At 36.3% G+C, this 20,320-nt stretch overlaps 1 protein-coding gene across 2 annotated transcripts in view; it reads right to left on the reverse strand.

Annotated features, from left to right (window-relative positions):
• Positions 1–19,246, reverse strand: part of CLCN4 (Cl-/H+ antiporter 4) — a 33,653-nt gene extending 14,407 nt beyond the window's left edge. The window contains exons 1-9 of one of the 2 annotated variants that reach the window (XM_007434756.4): positions 19,058–19,244; positions 15,306–15,457; positions 12,408–12,507; positions 10,671–10,858; positions 7,888–8,010; positions 7,385–7,591; positions 7,201–7,281; positions 4,469–5,014; positions 266–452 (exon numbers count right to left, since the gene is read on the reverse strand). In XM_007434756.4, the coding sequence (XP_007434818.1) occupies positions 266–452; positions 4,469–5,014; positions 7,201–7,281; positions 7,385–7,591; positions 7,888–8,010; positions 10,671–10,858; positions 12,408–12,507; positions 15,306–15,449 (1,576 nt within the window). In that variant the 5' untranslated portion in view covers positions 15,450–15,457; positions 19,058–19,244. Of the gene's footprint in view, positions 1–265; positions 453–4,468; positions 5,015–7,200; positions 7,282–7,384; positions 7,592–7,887; positions 8,011–10,670; positions 10,859–12,407; positions 12,508–15,305; positions 15,458–19,057 lie in introns of both variants that reach the window. The other variant, XM_088144939.1, reaches the window with a different exon arrangement.
• Between the last annotated feature and the right edge of the window lie 1,074 nt (positions 19,247–20,320).

Below are 20,320 nucleotides of genomic sequence, written 5' to 3' on the forward strand. Positions count from 1 at the left end.
AGGTGGATTTCTTTAGAGGTATACTAAAATAACCATTATATTTATACTAAACTATTTTATGTTTATGTTTGGTTTTATAACATTAATACATTCTATTTTTAAAACAGCTTGCTTAATAATACTACCACTTGTGAAATGACGCCATAATCTAATTTTTCGGTACAATAGCCATGCATTTTTAAAACTGCAAAATTTAGGGATGTCAACAGATACTACACCATATCATGCACAACGACAATTAAAACAAAAGAATAGCACATTGTACCTAAACAAGCAGCAGCTCCCACCATTGCATAAAGTCCTGGAGTAACACAGTCAGCTCCTGGTCTACACCAGTTTCTGAAGATGATCCAGTCATGATGATGGTAGGCCAACTGTTCCACACCTATTCCAACTATTCTACCCGCTATTGCTCCTACAGCCATACTGGGTATAAAGAGACCTGAAGGGATCTCAAATAACATAAAGTGACGTTAAAACCAGCTTCTCACAAGCACAGCTTAATTGTACATACTATAATGGTGATTTCAAATTTTACTTTAAATATAAGTCTATTAGATTTTTTAGATTTAATGAATTATTTGGCATGGCTACCAATGTCTTCCTACTAAATGTCCTTGTTCCTTACTACTTCAGAGAACTGCATCATTTTTGTTCACTGCAGAGACCTTAATTTCTTAACTCCTTCGCTATTTTCCAGGGTTGATATCACTTTTGCCATGGGAAATGTGCTCTTTTTAATCAAAAAAGAGTAGAACAGTCAACCTGTGAAGAAACTATAGCATGAAAAAGAGTTTTAATTTCCTTGATGCCCCTCTGCATCAGTGGTATTGGGAAAGGAATAAATACCAAACTATTTTTGCACCATTTTCTCTTAGACTTGGTGACAAGCAAGTTCTAACAGCACTATAGGACTTATTTTTCTTTCTCACTTGCTATTAAAAACCTCTCTCAGTCAAATGGCAAGCAGGGGAACCATCATATTGCCATAGATGTGGGAAGCCATTAGTCCAAATTGTCTGAAATCAGAGATAATTCTCATATTTATTATTTTAACCGTATTCCGTAATTCGTATTACCAATCTTGTAGTTCAATATTTCTATTTTTATTATGCACGTGTTTAAAAATGCAAATTGCAGAAATTGTTGAGCATACTTCTAATTATATGTAATTTCATGGTTCAATATTTTCTTGCTCTGAAGACAGGATTTATCCAAATTCCAAAATATTTAATACATTTAAGACTAATTTAAAATGTTGAATCTAATTCAATTGGCAGTAATTAATGAATCTATCCCAAGTTTATATCTCAAAGTAGGTGGGCATTTTTATTCTCCCTTGGTAGAATCTGATTACAATTTGCGCCTTATGTGTAGAAAGACTGCAATATTATCTATTTAAAGTATCTAAAAATAAGCTGCTGTTACTTGAGCTACTTTATCTCAGTTACAACCCTCTGTATAATTTAGAGAGGATAAAAATTACATGTCAAATGCAAAATGAAAATATTAACAAAAGCCTGATGAAATCAGGAGGTTCATTCTTGTATCCCAGCTTAAGAATTGTGTAAATTAATCAAATTACTGCTTTCCTTGCCTGAAGTGTATTCAACATATCATCTCTTAAAGCAGGAGCCAGAAAAATGTACAATTGAAACATCACTCATTCCCTAATTTCAATTTGTTAAAATTTCATATTTTGAAATCTATTTCTTAGTAATAGGCCAAAAAAAAAAAAAAAGTGTACTGCACATAGATGTCCATGGGAGGAGCATGGGGGGCATATGACAAAATATCCATCACAATTTGCAATGCCATTTCTGTCCCTTTTGTACTTGTACTGTGACATCATCAAGGTGGTGCTTGCTTCGTTACATCACAATGCACGCTTTGACATTTTGATGAATGACTGTGGTGATTGTGGATGCCAGTGGTGATCTGCAGATGAATTTGTTTAATATCAAACACTGAATCCAGTACCAACGTATTTAAACTATATAGAACTAGAAAATGATAGATCATAGCATATTTTTAGTAATCAGGTCTAGCACTTTAAATAATTTGATAATATCTACCCTGCACTTCAAACATTTCTAATACTTGCCCTACACATTTATGAAACTTGTGGGTGACAACTCTGCTTGAAAACAAAATAATGGCAGAAATAAAAAGCTCTAAAAAAATAATCAATCATATTAAAAAGCAACTATTAGAGATTTAATGTACTGTCAACAATTTATCTAAAACATGGACTCTCCAGACATCATTAGTATAAAAATAAAATGCTGCCAGTGACAACTGATTAGGCTGTCATTTAACATTGCTCAGCTGACCAAAGACACAGCAAGAACTGATAAGTGAAAGTAAGAATTTATCATGGTTGATATAGTTACAAATTGCTGGTAGAATAAAAAGTGATCTCATGAAGGAAGGAGAGATTTTGAGAAAGATACAGAATTTGAAACTTTTATTCAACAACCAAGTTCACCTATTATGACAGACAGATATAGATAGATAGATAGATAGATAGATAGATAGATAGATACACACACACACACACACACATACATACACACATACACACACACACACACATATATATATATATATATATATATAATAAATATGACATGGAGATTGAATAAATAAAAAAATATGATAATGGATGCAAAACTTCAAAGAAATAACCACAGTATAACAATGGAAAAATTATTGGAAAAATGATAAATACTTCAAGTTATAATTAAAGGGAAATTGCTACAAGATGTTTTACAGGTGGCATATAACTCTGTCAGTAATTACCAAGATAGACAAACTATACAACAATGAATGATGGAAATGCCATAACAAAGAAGGAATATTTTATTATATATGGTGATGTGTAAAAAAATTCAGAAGTACTGGAAAGAAATACATCAAAATAATCAGAAAATCCTAAAAATAAAATCTGAACTAAAACCACAAACATTTCATGAGGTATAATCCCAGAAAACATAAATGAAAAATATCACTCAGATATATGCTGACAGCTGCAAGAACAAATCTGGCACAGCACTGGAAAACAGAAGTCTTGCTGGAGGTATCTGACTGGGAGAGCGATTATAAAACAATAGATGAAAGAATTTAAACAGATACTAGCAGTAATCTTTAATGTTCAATGTAAAGTATACATATCTAGATTATGAACAGTGGTTGGGAAACAAATGGAAGAAAAGAGGAGAATGTGTTACTAGAAAAATTTGCCATAATGTTTTTATTTATGCTTAGTAGCTGTTTTTCTGCGTTATTCAATTGTTACTATCTAATGTAGACTTCTTTCCTTTGCATTTCATTTTTCTAACAATAAACAAGATCTTTTAAAAATCGTTAATGCAACAATTCCACTTTCTGTCAGCAGCCCTAAAATTCTCATTTTAATCCAGAGATTTTAGGAAACTGTAAGCAGCTAGCAAACCTTCTGTCTCCTCAAAAATCTCAGTATAAATGCAGATAAATGTTACATTATTTAGCTGATGGCCCTGGTTATCTGTAAACTACCACCTCACCTCAAGCAAGAAATCTACAAAAAGATTAGAAGGAAAACATATTCTTCCCTTAGTCTCTAAGTGAGGAATGGTCATAGCTCCCAAGGAGAATAAGTGTAATTACATTTAAAAAAATCTTAGGATCATTCTCTAGGAACTCAAGGTATGGCTGGTAATGACCTGGAGAACCAGCTTTAGCCAAGATTGACTCATATGCTTGGTAAGGTTCATAGCAGCTTCCCATGTTATTACATATTTACTCCTTTGAGAGCAGTATAACCATACCGGATTAATTTGTCTGCATACGATAGAGTGGTCTAGGATATGATAAAATAGACTAGAGTGCAAGGTGCAATAGAAGGAATAATGATAAATGAATACATTCAGGGAAAATAACAGAACAGTTACAAACATTAAATGTGTAGCTTTAAAAAATCAAGTTAAAGTCTTGATTTTAGGCTATCCTAAAAATAAAACAAGAACATATTTCGGCTGTTTCTATTCACTTAAGCGATGCTCTGAAAAAGGAACTGTTCTCAAACTGAATTAGAACACAAACAGCGGTGACCATAACAGGCCACTTTGAGGCCAGATTGACAATATGTGTTTCATGACATCATCGTGCAAATGATGCAATCATATCTGATGCAAGTCAGTCAGTCGCATCATTTGCATGATGATGTCATGATGCCCATAGCATCATTTGGTCCCCTGTTGCCCCTGAACACCCTCTAGCTCAGTATTATAGATACTGGCTAGGAGACAATGTCTTCTGGGAGATTTTGCTTTTGTGGAGCATGCTCTATCCACTGTATCAGACACACATATCATTTTTAGTGCAATCATCCTCTTAGTTTTACTTGGATAATGGCATATTTGTTTCAGTGAATCAGATTCTAGGTGGCCACAACACTTCTTGAACTATATTTGATTTTTCAACTTACCTTCATGCCAAAAGTGAATATGGTAATTATGATTTTAAAAACAAGAGCCAGGGCTAGCTGCCACATAGCCATATATACTCCTGTACCAGCTGGTCTGTCGGGAATATCATCCACAGGTCTAGTCATGTTGGGATCATTTATGTAGTCACAGAGCTGTGATGACTCCAACGCTCCACAGTCATTGAACAGTTCGGAGATGAGCTCACTGGTGCTCCTTCGTGTATACGGATTGGGGTAGGCAATAATGGCGGTTATTGCGGTTACTGCAATGACCTCTAAGACTGGATACTTTCCAAGCCTAGTAGTTTTACGCCTTCTGCACCATGCAATGTTGCATCGAATGAAAAGTGTCCCCCACAATCCCCCAAAAACTCCAAGCAAGATGAAGGGGAAAAGTTCAGCCATGTACCAAGGTGTGTGATACTCCACATAAAAGAGGACGAGGCGGCTGTTTCCAAATGGATTGATGGATCTCAGGGTAAAGGCTGCCACGAGTGCAGCAAAGAAGGATCTCCAGAGAGTCTTCAAGGGAAAATAATAACTCACCTAGGAGAAAATGGAAGCAATCAATAATTATCTCCAATTTTTTCAAAGGTTTTTCCTTTTCAGATATTCATGGAAATGATATATTATCATGCATTTATAAAGATGCAATCCAAGGAGAGGATTGCAAAATATTAAAAGGAATGAAAGATTATACTATCTTAACTTTGCCTATATTATGTAGAGTTACACAAGCATGTTGCAGAGATAATGTAGCCACTTCCATATTTTCAGGTGATACTAGGATCCCACAACCATTGTTATCGAAGATCCCTAATGCATAAATGCACCACAATACTCAGTCAGCTTTGTAAAATTCTACAGAAACACAGTATCCATTTTGTGAATTAGAGGATGTGGGGAAAGGCTTACAGAAAATTATATGCTTATATTTCATCATATAATTTTATATAATTGTTTATGTCTCGCAGTTTTTATTAGTAGCCACATAAAGGTTGGCCTGATACCACTTGAAATTGATGTGCACTTTCATAGGAAGGTCATCTTAGCATATGGTTCATGGACTGCAAATTACAATTAGCTCTATTCCTTATCATCATCATCATTTTCCATCTAGCTTGCTGACTTCTTGTAAACTACTAGGTTTGGATAATGTTCCTAGTAAAACAAGAAGTAAAACAGGAACAAATTTGTTCCTCTGCACAAGTTCAAATTTGAGTTCTCAGAGCACTCTTTTTGTTTTAGTAATCTCTTTAAAAAAGTAGGTGAAACATCGGTGAAAACTGTCTCCTCATGCTGAAGATAACAGCTTGAGGCTCAGAATAATGGTTTGCCTAAAGGCAACTAATAAGCGGTGGCTACAGTGATACAAAACTAAAATTTCTGGTTTATAGCTTATCCTCTTAGCCAAAATGTCATCCTAGTAAAATTGTACAGTCCTAGTTATTCATTATTTAGTGTCACAAAAAAGACTGGTATGTGGAAAATAGTTATCTGGATGTATCTGCAACATTCAGAGCTAGCACTGTGAGGAAGTTGCTGAAGTACTGAAGTGAAACCAGCATGTTCCAATATCAACCCTCCAGTCAGTAACACAGTTTCCTCGGTCACTTTGCTCATCCACAATGTCTGGGCCCAACCCCTCTTGCTAGTTTGTTTTAAAGATCAGATGAAGGGAAAGTGCATCTGCATGCACATTTAATAAAATAACTGAATATTAAATGAAATATGTGACAAATTGTTGCCTTTCCAAGATACCATGTACCTACTGTGCAGCCACTTCTGCCTAGCAGTACAGCTGGCTCCCTCCACCCCCACCAATTTATAGTACTATCTTATGGTGCTATATTCCAAAAGGGATTTAATATTCTATCTGTAGCAGGTTATCCTTCCTTAACAACACTGTTGCTATGCTACTGGTTTCTACGGTACCAAGACTGGATGTTTTGCATACATCTTAAGGTATTTCATTTTGTTCTTTATATACCCTTGTAAATGACTTGATCCTCCAGGACAGACAAAGACTTGTTTTAAATAAATAAGCAAGCAACTGTATTAATAGTATACCTTCCTGCAAAGAAGGGCTCAAGGAAATCAGAAATATTACAACTGAGGAATACAGGTAGTCCTCATTTAGCGACTGCCGTGTTTAGCAACCATTCACGGTTACGATGGTGATGAAAAAGTAACTTTACAACCAATCCATTTACGACCTTTGCAGGTCTGTAAAACAAATGAAGGCTGAAGTAAGATCATAAGCACTGTCACAGTTTCATTTAGGGACTGCTTCACTTAACAACCAAATTGCTGGTCCCCATTGTGGTCACTAAACAAGGACTACCTGTCTATTCAGACTGCAGATAAAAGAGAAAAACTGCTTCTGGAAAGCCTTACTTCATAATAATTCCTATCAAAAGCTTCCTCAGTATCTAAAACTAGATTCAAAGGAAGGAGATATAGTCTACTTTTAGGGATGTTTTCAACTGTTGTAAGGCCTTGCAAGCATAAGAGCAGCAGTACCAAAATATTTTATTTAGCCTCTAGTCACCAGGAAAGAGCTCAGCTCAGAGATGTCTACCTATTTCCCTTCTTTCTGTAATGACTTCTCTCCCCTGAGCACCGACTGCCACCTACTGTATAAAGTGAAACAATGCAGGAACAGCAATACCAATAAAATACGCCATGCGTATTTGCTTTCAACTTATGACCACATTAAAAATACTTCTTACCTCTTCTAAACTAAAAAGGACACCCCCAATGGGTGCACCAAAGGCCACAGAGACACCAGCAGCAGCCGCAGCTGACAGCACCTGGCATGGAAACATTGATCCACAAGTTAGGAGTCTGTGGAAAATATTCATGGAATCTTAGGCGAAGTGAGGTGAATGGAGGAAATTGGGAAACTAGCACTACCTCTCTCCTTTTTCCTTCATTCTTGCTGTACTTGGAGAAGAGGCTGCTAAAACAGTTGCCACAGCAGCAGGCTACATGCACGAGCGGCCCTTCTTTGCCAAGGCTGAGTCCTGAGGATACCACCAGAACTAAAGTTACAGTTTTGATTAAGAGCGTCCACTTGCCTAGATATCCCCGAATAATGAATCCACTCAAGATGGTCTTTATCTGGAAGAAAAGAGAAAGAAGAACAAAAGTTGACTGGCCAGATTTTTGTGAAACCACTAAGAAGTCTAGACAGGTCAGCAATTATTTTGCCTTTTCAAGATATCTGAATATTCCATGCTGAAAAACACAAATCAGGTGGCCACCTTTAACGTCAACATTTCCCTTTCCTTTTTCTAGCCCAATCTCCTTTAACAAGGACTTCAGACTGAATCTGCCTGAAGCATTGCAATGTAGAAAATTACCCCCCGCCCGCTTCCAGTGTGAAAGTACATACCAATCCAGCAAGGGGACATTACCTCTGGAATTCCAGATCCACAGGCATAGGGAGCAAAAACCCTGACCAGGGAGACAGCCAGGAACGCAAACAACAACGCCCACAAAATGTATAGGAAGTAATTTAGAATGTAAGCACTCGCACCCTAAGAAAGGGGAAAGAAACAGGAACAAATCACTGTTGTCAGTCCAAAAAGGGGCATGTTTCTGGTGGCCATATATAAGCAAGGGAGGGTATGAGGCAGGATCTCTCCATCAACTGAGTTGTAACATTTGTACAGCATCTTTTATATATTCTGCTTATTAAACCACAGAAATATCTTCTTCTAAGTTTGCAACCTGATGCATATTTACTTGAAAATAAGTCCCTTTGAAGTCAGAGAACTTACTCCCAAGTAAACAGCTACAGTTTTGGGCTGCATGTCTTCAACGTGGGACATCAATAAGGCAATTTATATGGGAAATGCTAAAATGATTTCAAAGGCTAACACACATTTCCAAATGCATTGCAAAGAATATTGATCACTGGGGCCTGGAGCACTGCAGAAATAATATAGCTATAAGCTAGGAGGACAGGGCAAGTTAAAGCAGTTTTAAATGAGCTGGGAGTAAAAGCTGAAATATCCCATTTAGGCTCCTTCATTTAAAACCACTTTCGCTTGTTCTTTTAAGTTGTGTGCCCTGGTGAAGTTAGAGAGCAAAAGTTAAGGTCTAGACAAAAAGAAGGGAGGAAAAAAATTAAGGCTGTAAATTCATAGACTGGTGAGCTGTTTTAAATAAGTATAGTCCATTGCTCAACATATATAATGCTTTTTGAACATTTAATAAGATACTTTTGGGGCATTGAAAGGAATGACATTTCACATGGGCACAAGAAATTTTGAATTTTATGACAGAAAGTCTGGACAAATAATAAAAAAAAATGTTACTGTAACAAATTTAGATTTCCCACTTATTCTCTCACCTATTGCACAGAATGATGAATGTCTGGAGACTCTTCTATTAATTTTGACATCTGGCTTTGCTTATTCAAGCCCAAAAGATAGATGAATGGCATCTATTTTGATAGTTTGATTCCCTGAGTAATTCTTATTGCTACAGCTGTCTTTGCCTAGTTTTAAATAAGAGACAGCTATGACAATAATCTTTATTCCATCACAGGATGGACTTTGTTTGAAAATTAGTGTCCATAACAATGTGATCTGAGAATAGCTTCAACACACATTCTTTTCTCTGTAAATAAATGCACGGGGATGCAGCCAATGAACATTTCTCTCAATTTTACCACATATAAATTAAGATTTCATCCAAAAGAGCATATAAGCAACATTTTGGACTTACGGCTATCTTGAGACAGTGATGACATAATTGTGTTCTTGTATTCAAACTGTTAGAAAAAGAAGGAGAGCTAGCAGAATGGCATGGCCAAGACATTAAGGCATGTGCAAAGGGCCTTCTTGGTGAGCAGTGAGTGAGCAAAGGGGGAAGGGGGGGTGCTAGTGCATGAGAGAGAAGGAAGAACGAGGGCACTGATGTGTGCAATCGAGCGAAGGGGGAATAAGGGCGTTGGTGCATTTAAGCGAGCAAAAGAGAAAGGAGGATATGGCACATGCAAGTGAAGAAAGGCTGGGGTGGGTGGAGGAGACTTATCTGAGCAATTTGCGACCTCCCCTGCTAGCTTCCCCAATGACTTTGCTTGTGGAAGCCAGCAGGGAAAGTTGCAAAGGGAATCACGTGATCGTGGGGTGCTTGGCAACCAGTCGTAAGTGTGAACAGGTTGTAAAGTGCCCAGATCATGATCATGTGACCGCGGGGGTGCTGTACTGGCCGTAACTTTGGGGACGAGTTGTAAGTCAATTTTTTCAGCACCATTGTAACTTCAAATGGATGCTGAACAAATGGTCATAAGTTGAAGATTACCTGTAAATTTATGTAGGTATACATGTATTCCTCTTACAAAACACCATTAGTTAACACTGAGGCAACTATCTAAACAAACTACTATAAAATTAAAAATAGACTTAAAATTAATGATAGATAGATGATAGATAGATGGATGGATGGATGGATGGATGGATGGATGGATGGATGAATGGATGGATGATAAAACCATTAAAATCAGTGGTATAATTCTTGTTTAATGCCTAAATAAGAAGCAATATTAAAGCCACCACATCTGGGCTGCAAACCTCCAGAAGATTACTAGAGAATTACTGTATTTCTTTGCTGCCATCTAGGAATGGTCTAGATCAGGGTTCCTCAATCTTGGCAACTTTAAAACGGATGGACTGGGGAATTCTGGGAGTTGAACTCCACCCGTCTTAAAGTTGCCAAGGTTGAGGAAACCTGGTCTAGATTTCTGCAGCCCAGATATGATGGCCCCAAGCAATATGGGTGCATTAGTCCTCTGTGAAGCTTAATGCTTATATTTCTTCTCTTAAAATCCACTGGGGAGGTTTTAAGGATAAACAGGAAGGGAAAATAACATCCATACCTCTTGGAGGAAGAACAAGCTGTCATATACAAAAATAAATATGTATGTAATACAGTTATTTGGATTTCAAGCGAAAGTTGGTATATTTCTCAACTCATTTTCTCTAATCTTTCCTACATATTTCAGAAATGTTGCAAACCCTGTTTTCTTTTGAACATGTAGTCAAACGAGAGCTTTTTGTGCATTCTTCTGTAAACATTTCTGAAATTACACACACAGCTCTTTTCAGTTAGTGTAACACATTTTTATGACAGTGCCATGTTAAAACATTAAACAAATACTGAGAAAATTACAGGAAAATTATAACCATACCTCAGACTGGTTAACTAGAAGTTCAGACCATTTTTGCCACTGAAGACATTTGTCCCTGTCCTCAAAAGTAGTTTCATTGGATGTCCAGCAACATTGCTCATGACTATACCAAAAGGCTGCTAAACAGACTCCTTCTTTCAAATCAGTCATCCAGTCCACTGCTAAATCTATAACTCCAGCTAGTGTGCCTAACAGGGAGAGAAACCGATGTTAAAGAAGGACCCAAACTATAGATCCTGAGAAATAAGTCAGATTTTCCATGTGGTCTTGCAGAAGTATCTCTTGAGTATTGAGATTGATTGATTGATTGATTGATTGATTCTATTTATATAGCCGCCCATCTCACATAAAAGTGGCTCTGGGTGGTGTGAATATGAGTTGGATCCATACTTAGCTCCATATTGAGTCACCCCACAGTCACCAAAGTAAGAGATTAGGAGGACTGTCTCAGGAAGTTTTCAAGAGCATTTATCACACATATTAGCAACCACAACAGTGGGTGAAGGAAATCTGGCCAAACAAAAGGTGATTATTATTCCCTTGTCTCTTTCTATAACCTTTACTATGCAATGTAGTGTTTCTCTTAAAATACCAACTGCTTTTCTTGGCTCACTTCTAAGAACTTCTAAATAACAGGTGCCCTCATCACCCACACACAATTATTAGTCTAGACAAGAATAAGTTTAAAAAACAAGCAAATATATTCTTGTCTAGACCATTCCATGAGCAAGTGAAATTGATGAGGTCAAACTTGGATTTGGGATTATTGACCAGATTTCACAGTAGGATAAGGCCACCAGATGAACAAGTAAGCAATGTGCATGCCTGCTAGTTTCAATACACAGACCTAAAAACAGACAATGGTTCAATAAAAAATACTATCAACAGACAGTATGAAATATTTATAATTGGTTTATATTGTAATATAAATACATATACTTTTTTATGTCTCCCATTTTGTTTATCATCGTCATATTTTCTCTTTTCATTCCACATAGTTGGCAGGTTTTTTTAAAAAAATAACAGTGCAACAGTGACACCAAGCGGTATTTGATGGCAAGAAATACCGAAACAGCATTTTTAGTGATCCCTTTATAAGAGCTCTTCCTGAATAGAAGTCATATTGCTTCATGAACATGACTCCAGTTACATATTTCAATCAGTCTAACGCTAGAAGAACATTTGTTGTTTATTCGTAACAAGCCAAAAATGTACAGAGTTATTAGCTGTGTTCGATTTATAATTGCAGTGATTGCTTTTTAGTTCCACAATTCTAATCATTTCTTAGAACTTTAACCACTGCTTTTAATGGTGAAGCCAATGTGTTTGGATATAATAAGCCACAACACAATCTAAACTAGCTGCTTAGTTAATTTTTTTAGTTACTACAATATCTCTTACCTTTATAAGGATTTGCAAAAAATTATCAATTAACCAGGAAATCGTTGCTGTTAATAGTAGGAGTAGCACTAGTTCTATTTGGGACTAAAATAATGTTTGAAATTCCATATCACAATTGTTATTCCCTATTTCAAATTAAAACATTATTATTTCCTTTGCTGCTACTGTCAAGGTTCTACGGATATATCTACCATTTCACATATCCCCAAACAAAAATATTATGTATAGAAATGCTGAAACAGAAGCTATCACATTTCTATAGCCAGCATAAACAGCTGTCTCCACAGAGCACAACTTTTAATAAGCAAACATGAGTTCACATTTGTTTGAAATTACCTGCCAGCAGTCCTATAAGAAGCATCACAACCCACCCCGACCAGGCATCCAATAAACTTTTGATGAATTCCCATAGAGATTCCTTGCTTTTATTTGTAATCTGGAAAAAAAAAGTTGACATTCAATTGAAAAATCTGCAATGTTTATATTTCATGAAGGATAGTACCACATATCCAAATCTATAACATAACCTAATCACCTAACATAAATATGCAAGATATAAAATAGAGCTGGAAGATGCGATTTGCAAAGGATATGAGCATGTCCAAAGCATATTCCATCAAAGTGTTAAAGCAACCTATCAGGGCAAGGAATCTTTCCCAATTCTCCAGATTTAATTGTAGTAACAATTTATTGAAAAGAAAAAGTTAAATTAAGATTAATCCTTTCCTGCAGTAAGTGTGGCAGACTGACTTTTTGGGGAAAAAATTATCCATATAAAATCTATATTTCTAATAAATATAACTATACAGTTTAGAATAAAATTAAAAATCTGTTGAGTAATCAATCTGGAATCCTATTTAAAACACAGAGGAGACAATATTACATTTATTTTTAAAGTCGCAAGGCTAATGATTTACTGGAGTTCTTTCCCTTTTCTCAATATCTTTGTCTTTTTTTTTTTTTTTTAATCCGCACTCAATCGTTACCAATTCTGTGGCGACTGCCTGGACGAGTCCCTGCAGTTTTAAGGCAAGGTGTTTTGGAAGTGGTTTGCCAGAGCCTCCTTCCTAGAGCAGAGCCCAGCTGGCGAGCGCAGGAGGCAGGGTTTCCGTTGCTTCGCGCCGTTTTCAGCCGTGCACGGCTTCCGCATTACTGGCAACTGCTCCCATCTCCCATGCAAGCGTCGCCAGCATTTTTCCTCCCACCGGGGTGAGAGTCCCCATTTATCTACTCACGTAAGTTTTTGATCTGCTGGGTTGGCAGGAGCTGGGGAGGAAGCAGGAGCTCACTCTGCTGCGCGGAGCTGGGCTCGAACCGCTGAAGTGTTGACCATTTCTGGCCGGCCACTTCAGCGTCATTAAGCCACTGCGCCACCGCATCCCCAAAATCTTTGTCTACTGTGATGTAATAAAAATTCTGTTCTGTAAGCATGAAACTTATTAAATTCATATTTAAAAGACATCAAAGATCAATCAGGAGATAGATGGGATATACAAACAGTAATTCTTTAACTTTCTCCTCCAAAAATGGAACTGTAGCCAGTTGTTGGTTCTTTTTATACAAAGTGTATGTGATCATTTGACCTCAAATGAATGTTCTGGCAATACCCCATATCAAATATTCATACAGTCTATAATGCTTTTTTCCTAAGCAATGTTCTGCAGAGTGCATAAAAGGAATGAGAAGTAGTAAGCTAAAGAAATTAAAGGCATAGGATAAGAAAAAGGAAAGGAACTGCTTTCTTTGCTAAAACTAGTTTACAATAATACCATGTGTTTATACTTTTCTAGCCTTGCAAACTATCCTTGTTCCCACCATGTCCCTATGCCTTTTATTCTTTAAACTTTTCTCCTCTCTGATTTTGAGAATATCATCATTTCATCCAATCACAACTTTCTCTGTATTTCCTTTCATTGGATCCATGTATTCTTTTTCATATAATTATATTATGACTTGATCTTCATTCACTCACCAAGGGAGAGCGAGACCCCTTACTTCATCATGCTTGCCATCTTTTTTCCTTAATGTTCATGTTTTATTGTAATTTCTTTGTTTGATTGTTGTGAGCCACCCAGAGTTGTTGAGAGTCAGGTAGCACACAAATTTAATAAATTATTAAATTATTATCTCTTGTTTACCACACATGCTGAAGTAACCTTATTCCCACAACATTCAACTGACACTATTGTTGTTGACACCCAACTATCACTTCCATATAACAAAGTAGGCAAAAGCATTCTCTTATACCAGTGTTGTCCAAACTTGGCCACTTTAAGATGAGTGGACTTCAACTCCCAGAATTCTAGATGAGTATGATTGCTCATAATGGTCATTCTCAGAAATGACGGCATTTAGATTTCTTGCTTATAGATTCTTTGTCCTCTAAGTCAAGCAACTGAGCAGTGCAATCTAAAATAAAGCCTTATCAAACATTAGTATAAGAAATGTTTGAGGTGATATTAGAGATGTATTGGCTGGCTGGGGAATTCTGGGAGTTGAAGTCCACTCATCTTAAAGTGGCCAAGTTTGGACAACACTGTCTTATACAAAGCCTTTTTTGCTTTTCAACAAATAATAATTCCTTGAAACAAACCACATACTACCTATCTTTCTATCAGAATTTCTTAAGGTTTTTCCATCCACTTTCTCCTCTTTGGTAAATATTCTGTCAAGGTGAGCAAATGTACCTATTTCCTCTACTTTCAACGTGTATGTATATCTTGCATTTATTCACTCCATTTTCCCTGTCAAACACAACTACCTTGGGTTCTGATACATTAATTTTAGATCATTAGTCCTTGTTTCATCATGCAGATATTTAATGATCATTACAAATGATTATGTTCTTAACTATTAACAGCATCATCTGCATAGAAAAGAACATGCACGTTAATGTCCTTAACCAATACATCTCTAATATCACCTCAAACATTTCTTATACTAATGTTTGATAAGGCTTTATTTTAGATTGCACTGCTCAGTTGCTTGACTTAGAGGACAAAGAATCTATAAGCAAGAAATCTAAATGCCATCATTTCTGAGAATGACCATTATGAGCAATCATACTCATCTAGAAGTGAAGCTGGAAATATGTGTTCTACGAGGTGGCCAGTTCCTTAAATCAGTTTCCCACCATATTGCTATAATCATTTCAGAATTATAACTATTAATGGGATAAAACTGAAAATTGATCACTTTAAATGGCTATATGGAGAGTTTGTCTTTTTCACTTACCTTTCTATGTCTGTCTGTATCCCGAGATTTCTCCCTTAACCAATCAATGGTATGAAAGTCTTCGTAAGTGCCAACATCAGGGAAAGGTTCATCCAAAAAATCCATCAGATTTCCAGAACCATTCATATTTCCTGCATTAACCATATTAGAAACTATAAAATGAAAAACAAAGAGCAGGTTATGTGTTCAGAATTAAGACATTAGCATTTCTTCTGCACCATACTTACATACTCATCAAGCACTCGCCTGCAAAGTGCAGGAAAGAAGAAGGAAACATAAGCAGAAGAAATTGCTTGAAATATCATAAAGTCTGCCTCACACACAGGTTTATTGGCTCCATAAGAACTTGACAAATGAGACTAAGATTTCCCCAATAGCCAATTTATTTTAAGAACCAATGTCCAGAGTAATCCTTGGTAAACTACTAAGAATTACTAACATATTTAACAAGAAATTGAAGGGACAACCATATACCCTTACTAATGTAATCAGAAAGAGAATTTACTGATATAGCAGCTTCATATTTTCTAAGATTCTACGTGATGGCTCAGAATTTCCAATAGGAAAGACACATAAGAAAAGGCCAAAGTTGTTTTTAAGTCATGCTAGAATCATTGAGAAGATGTGTATTTCAGTGGCCTTACTGATCAGCATGGGCGCACAAATGGCACTTCACATTTTGCAACATCTGCCATTTTTAAAGCAAGATTATGTGGATGCTAATTTTACATGACAGGATCCTAAGAATCATTTTAGGGCAGCCTGAGAACTAAACACGATTCACAAAGACAGTACATGATGAAGCCCGAAGTCCTTTGCAAGGGTTCTGTATTTTTGCTAGATAATATATGGGCAACTCAGCCTAATATTAATGGTGTTAAAGGTTTTTTCTCTCTCTTTCTCTGTTTAATTCAAAATCCTTCTTAAATCAAAGCAGCACAGTTTGAACTGTACATAATTCTTGTTTCGACATTGTTGGAGGTTTCTTCTACTCTTTGAATGCAGTCAGTACATATCTTTCTATGTCAATACAAAGGTTGAAAAAAAATCCAATTTCTTCTATGTTTCCAGCTGGTATTTTTGCAGTCCCATAATTCACAAACAGTAGGAGTGAAATAGTTTATAATGTTTTTCTTAATAAAGCTTAGTGAAAATCCTGCTTCAATTAAAAGAGATTAGGAAAATTCATATCAAATTATCTATAGTTTTATAATACATAGGCTGTCTATCAAATTATTTTAGGCAGTGTTAGGATGTTTTGGGACAATAGTTCTTAATTGTAAAAAACAATTGTTTTAGCTATTTCTTGCTTGCTTTTCATACAACATAATAAATTACATAAACTCACAAATTACTTGATTTAAAACAAACCTGCTGGAAAAATGCAAGTTGGAACATAGCCAGTTCCTTTTTCCATAGCAATTGTAACATACACTTTAAACATTCTAATAAATAATGTATCAAACATCATATTGAAAGTTAATTCCATGGGATAGGGCACCACTGAAAATGCCTTATTTCTAATACCTGCCAACTGGAATGTTACAGGATCTCTGAAGATTAGATTAAAACATGTGTCTGATGCACTCACTTGCATCACTATTCAGGATTTTAAACTTTTAAAAGTCGAGCCCAACTCTTAAATTTGGATCTAAACACACTTGTAGCCTGCCTACCCAGACTTTCTAGCATAATCCACTGAAGAGCCCATACAACACTCTAAGTATCTTCTGAGTTACGCCAGAAATTGAATCTCATTAACCCCAGTGATAGTAAATAAGGACCAGAAAATTATTTAGTTGCAGAATACACACCTACACACTGGGATGATAGGTATAGCCTCTTGGCAGGTTCATTTGAAAACTGTGACTGACAAGGGTTAATCACGTAGGGGATATATTATGAACCTGTTTTATACAGCTACTCTAACGAGCACCTCTGAGTTTACAAACAATGTTTTTTTTGGAAAGATAGGAAATTGGTCTATCTCAAGTCAGATGGTGTGGTACATCTTACTCACACTGGCAGTGGCTTATCAAAATTTTATATGACAACAGGGTGTTTTTTGCCAGCCTTAACTAATACCCTATCTATCTAGCTAATAGTCAAACCTGAGACTTACCTCATGGAAGAATGCACCTGCCTTGCAGTTATGGAAATTTTCCATTCTTCTTGAATTTTTGCTCAAATTACAATAGCAAATTACTAAATAGAAAATCAGTCCAAAAGAAAGCTCAGAAAACTCATTAAACTGTATGAAGCACAACAAATCAAAGTGTTTTTTTCAATATAGAGAGAATGCCATTTTTATTAGTCCTGCTGTTTTAATGTTCATTTAATGTCTCTGTGGACTTATTAAAGCATATTTGCTCTTGAGTGGATATAATAGATTAATGATTGTGTACTAATTGTGTAATTTTACAGATTGAGTTATTGTGGTATTCCTTGAAGAAAAAAATTATTAAATGACATATTAAATATGTTTTAGATGTGTGCTTAAAAATAAACACAATTTTTGTTTGTCAGTTGACCCAAATTATCTTCTTTGCCATGCCACCACAGCATATGCAAAACAGTAATCCTTCCTTGGGCAGAACTGAATGAAAGTGGTATCTATACAATGCAGTATCATGATTGGGACCAAGCCTAGGCTTACTCAGGATTGTACTCACTATCTTTGTAATAGAAGGGAATTTGGCAGGAGGGGCAGAAGGGTCTGCTTCAGCTGTCCAACATTAGACACATAATAAAACTTTTTTCAGTAACAAAAAATGAAAATTATTTTTTAAGCCTGTGATTTAAGGTTTTTAAATGACTTGTTTAAGTTTCACTCTGCTTGAAACCTTAAACCGTAGGTTTTTTGGAAAGGGAATAAAGCACAGTCATTTTTGCTTGTAGTAAAAAAAAATTCAGTGCTCAGACCCCTACATCTGAACATTTTTTTTCTACAAAATAGGCAAAATTATTAGAGGACTGCCTGCCTTTTTGACTGAACCACAGCAAGTAATTTTTTTTTTTATGCAGACACACCATGACCTTTTAAATGGTACAGAAATTGAGAACTCTCATTACTTTCTTACAGTTGTTTTTATTCAGTCCAGGTTGTGTATTATCTCATTCTTCAACACATTATAAAAATATCCCCCAAATACCTTAAGACTTATATCCTTTCACATAAACTATCCTGAAATACGATTCTTGATTTCCTTAATTACTACAAGGAAGAAACCATAAAAAAAGGCAATTTAGCATTTCCTTAGGCAAAAGGAGCAGCAAGCCATTCAGGTGAGGAAGATTTTTTGCAGTTACGGGCACACAATCAGCTCCTCAGAAGCAAATGAAACTGAATTTCCACATGAATTATGCCAGAAATTTGGAGCTGTATTTCCCTTAAAAACAATATTCTCTGATACCCTGGTATGTTGCAAAGAGCCAATTCATGCATCCTCACATAATAATGGATGGAATGAGAATATAGCTTCCTGCATGATAAAAAGGTCAGAGAATGTGCACTGACAGCTGTTTGTCTTTGTCAGCTTTAAGGCCCCATTTGACAGTATTGCTTTTGAACCTCCCATCAGAACATTTGGAGACCCAGCAAACAGCCTTTGCACCTGCTGCCTTATTTGTAGAAGCCTATAATAATTAGCTCTAGGAATTTTTTTTAAAGCCCTCCTTGACAATGGTTGATTTCAGAATAATAGTCATGCAAAGCCTAAAAAATAATGGAACCGAGCGTGGTCTTCTCTTACCCGCAATGCAACATCATTTAGTTCTGCTCTAAAGATCCTTTCTTCGCTGGTATGTCTGCAAAGGCAATGATGTCATGTAGAGGAAGCAGCTAGTCACATGACTGCATGCCACATTGGAGAACTGCTAGAGAGGCAGGCAGATGGGCAGAAGCTGGCTTCAGCTCCTTCAGGATTAAGCAGGTTACCAATTGTTCATTCATTTCAGAGCTTGCTGCAGTGAATGGAAGGAAGGAAGGAAGGAAGGAAGGAAGGAAGGAAGGAAGGAAGGAAGGAAGGAAGGAAGGAAGGAAGGAAGGAAGGAAGGAAATACTTTGAATTAAAAAGTATTCCTGCCCAGAACAATTCAATTTTCATTGCTTAAAATAATAGAAAGACAGCTATGAAACTAAACGGTATTTGCTAAAATGTGACAAGCTCACATCCAAGCCTATTTTTATTTAGGATTGTTTCATAATTCTCCAGGAAAAAAAGAAAAAGAGAAATAGGGCCTATTTGTATTTCCTGAGATGTTATATTCAAGAAGCAGCTTGTGATACCCTAACACTAACAAGTGTCTTGCACCGTAAAAAAGTTTTCCTGGACTACCCTCATACTTGGGCCATTATGTATTGGAAGTGAGGAAATTGTCACCAGTGGGGCCAGAGAGAAATGGAATGCAAAGTGTGCAGAACATTTGCAAGAGCAGCCTTAGAGTTTATGGTGTCTTAGTCACAGGTCCCACGGAATATTGATGTGATTAAGCTGATATATTTAATTTTTTTCTCAGATATCTCAACTTGTGATGTAGCCATGAAAATACTCATCATAATTCATAAATGAAAGCAAACAGCAAAAAGTTAAATGATGTTCTTCATCATATAACTTTATGATAAAGACTTCATCTTCCCTTCATGTAAGTTTGGAAGGGCTCTCAAGTACAGGTCATGGGCAACTGATTTACTTACTCCTACAGTCACTATCAGGGATTCAGACTACAAGTCTGCAAATATTTTGAAGGATTATTTTTACCATAACTAAGCTGAAATATGTAAACTTAGGGAAGGAAAAGCATGGTTCAGGTATAAAAGGATAACACTGGATGCACCCCTCATGTGTCAGATTACCCTGATGAAGTGTAGCTCTGCAATGTATAGGAACAACTTTCGTGTATCAGTTAGAACTGTCCCTTTGTTTTCTTTATATTTGCAACTTCTCATTCAGGAACTGGCATCCTAATATCCTAACCATTCCAGTTAGGTTCATGGCCATTGTAGTACAAAACTT

The sequence above is a fragment of the Python bivittatus genome, unplaced genomic scaffold, assembly GCF_059951505.1.
Source record: "Python bivittatus isolate LINGU-HERP-01145 unplaced genomic scaffold, Pbiv_v1 ctg000350_np1212, whole genome shotgun sequence".
Classification (NCBI taxonomy): domain Eukaryota; kingdom Metazoa; phylum Chordata; class Lepidosauria; order Squamata; family Pythonidae; genus Python; species Python bivittatus.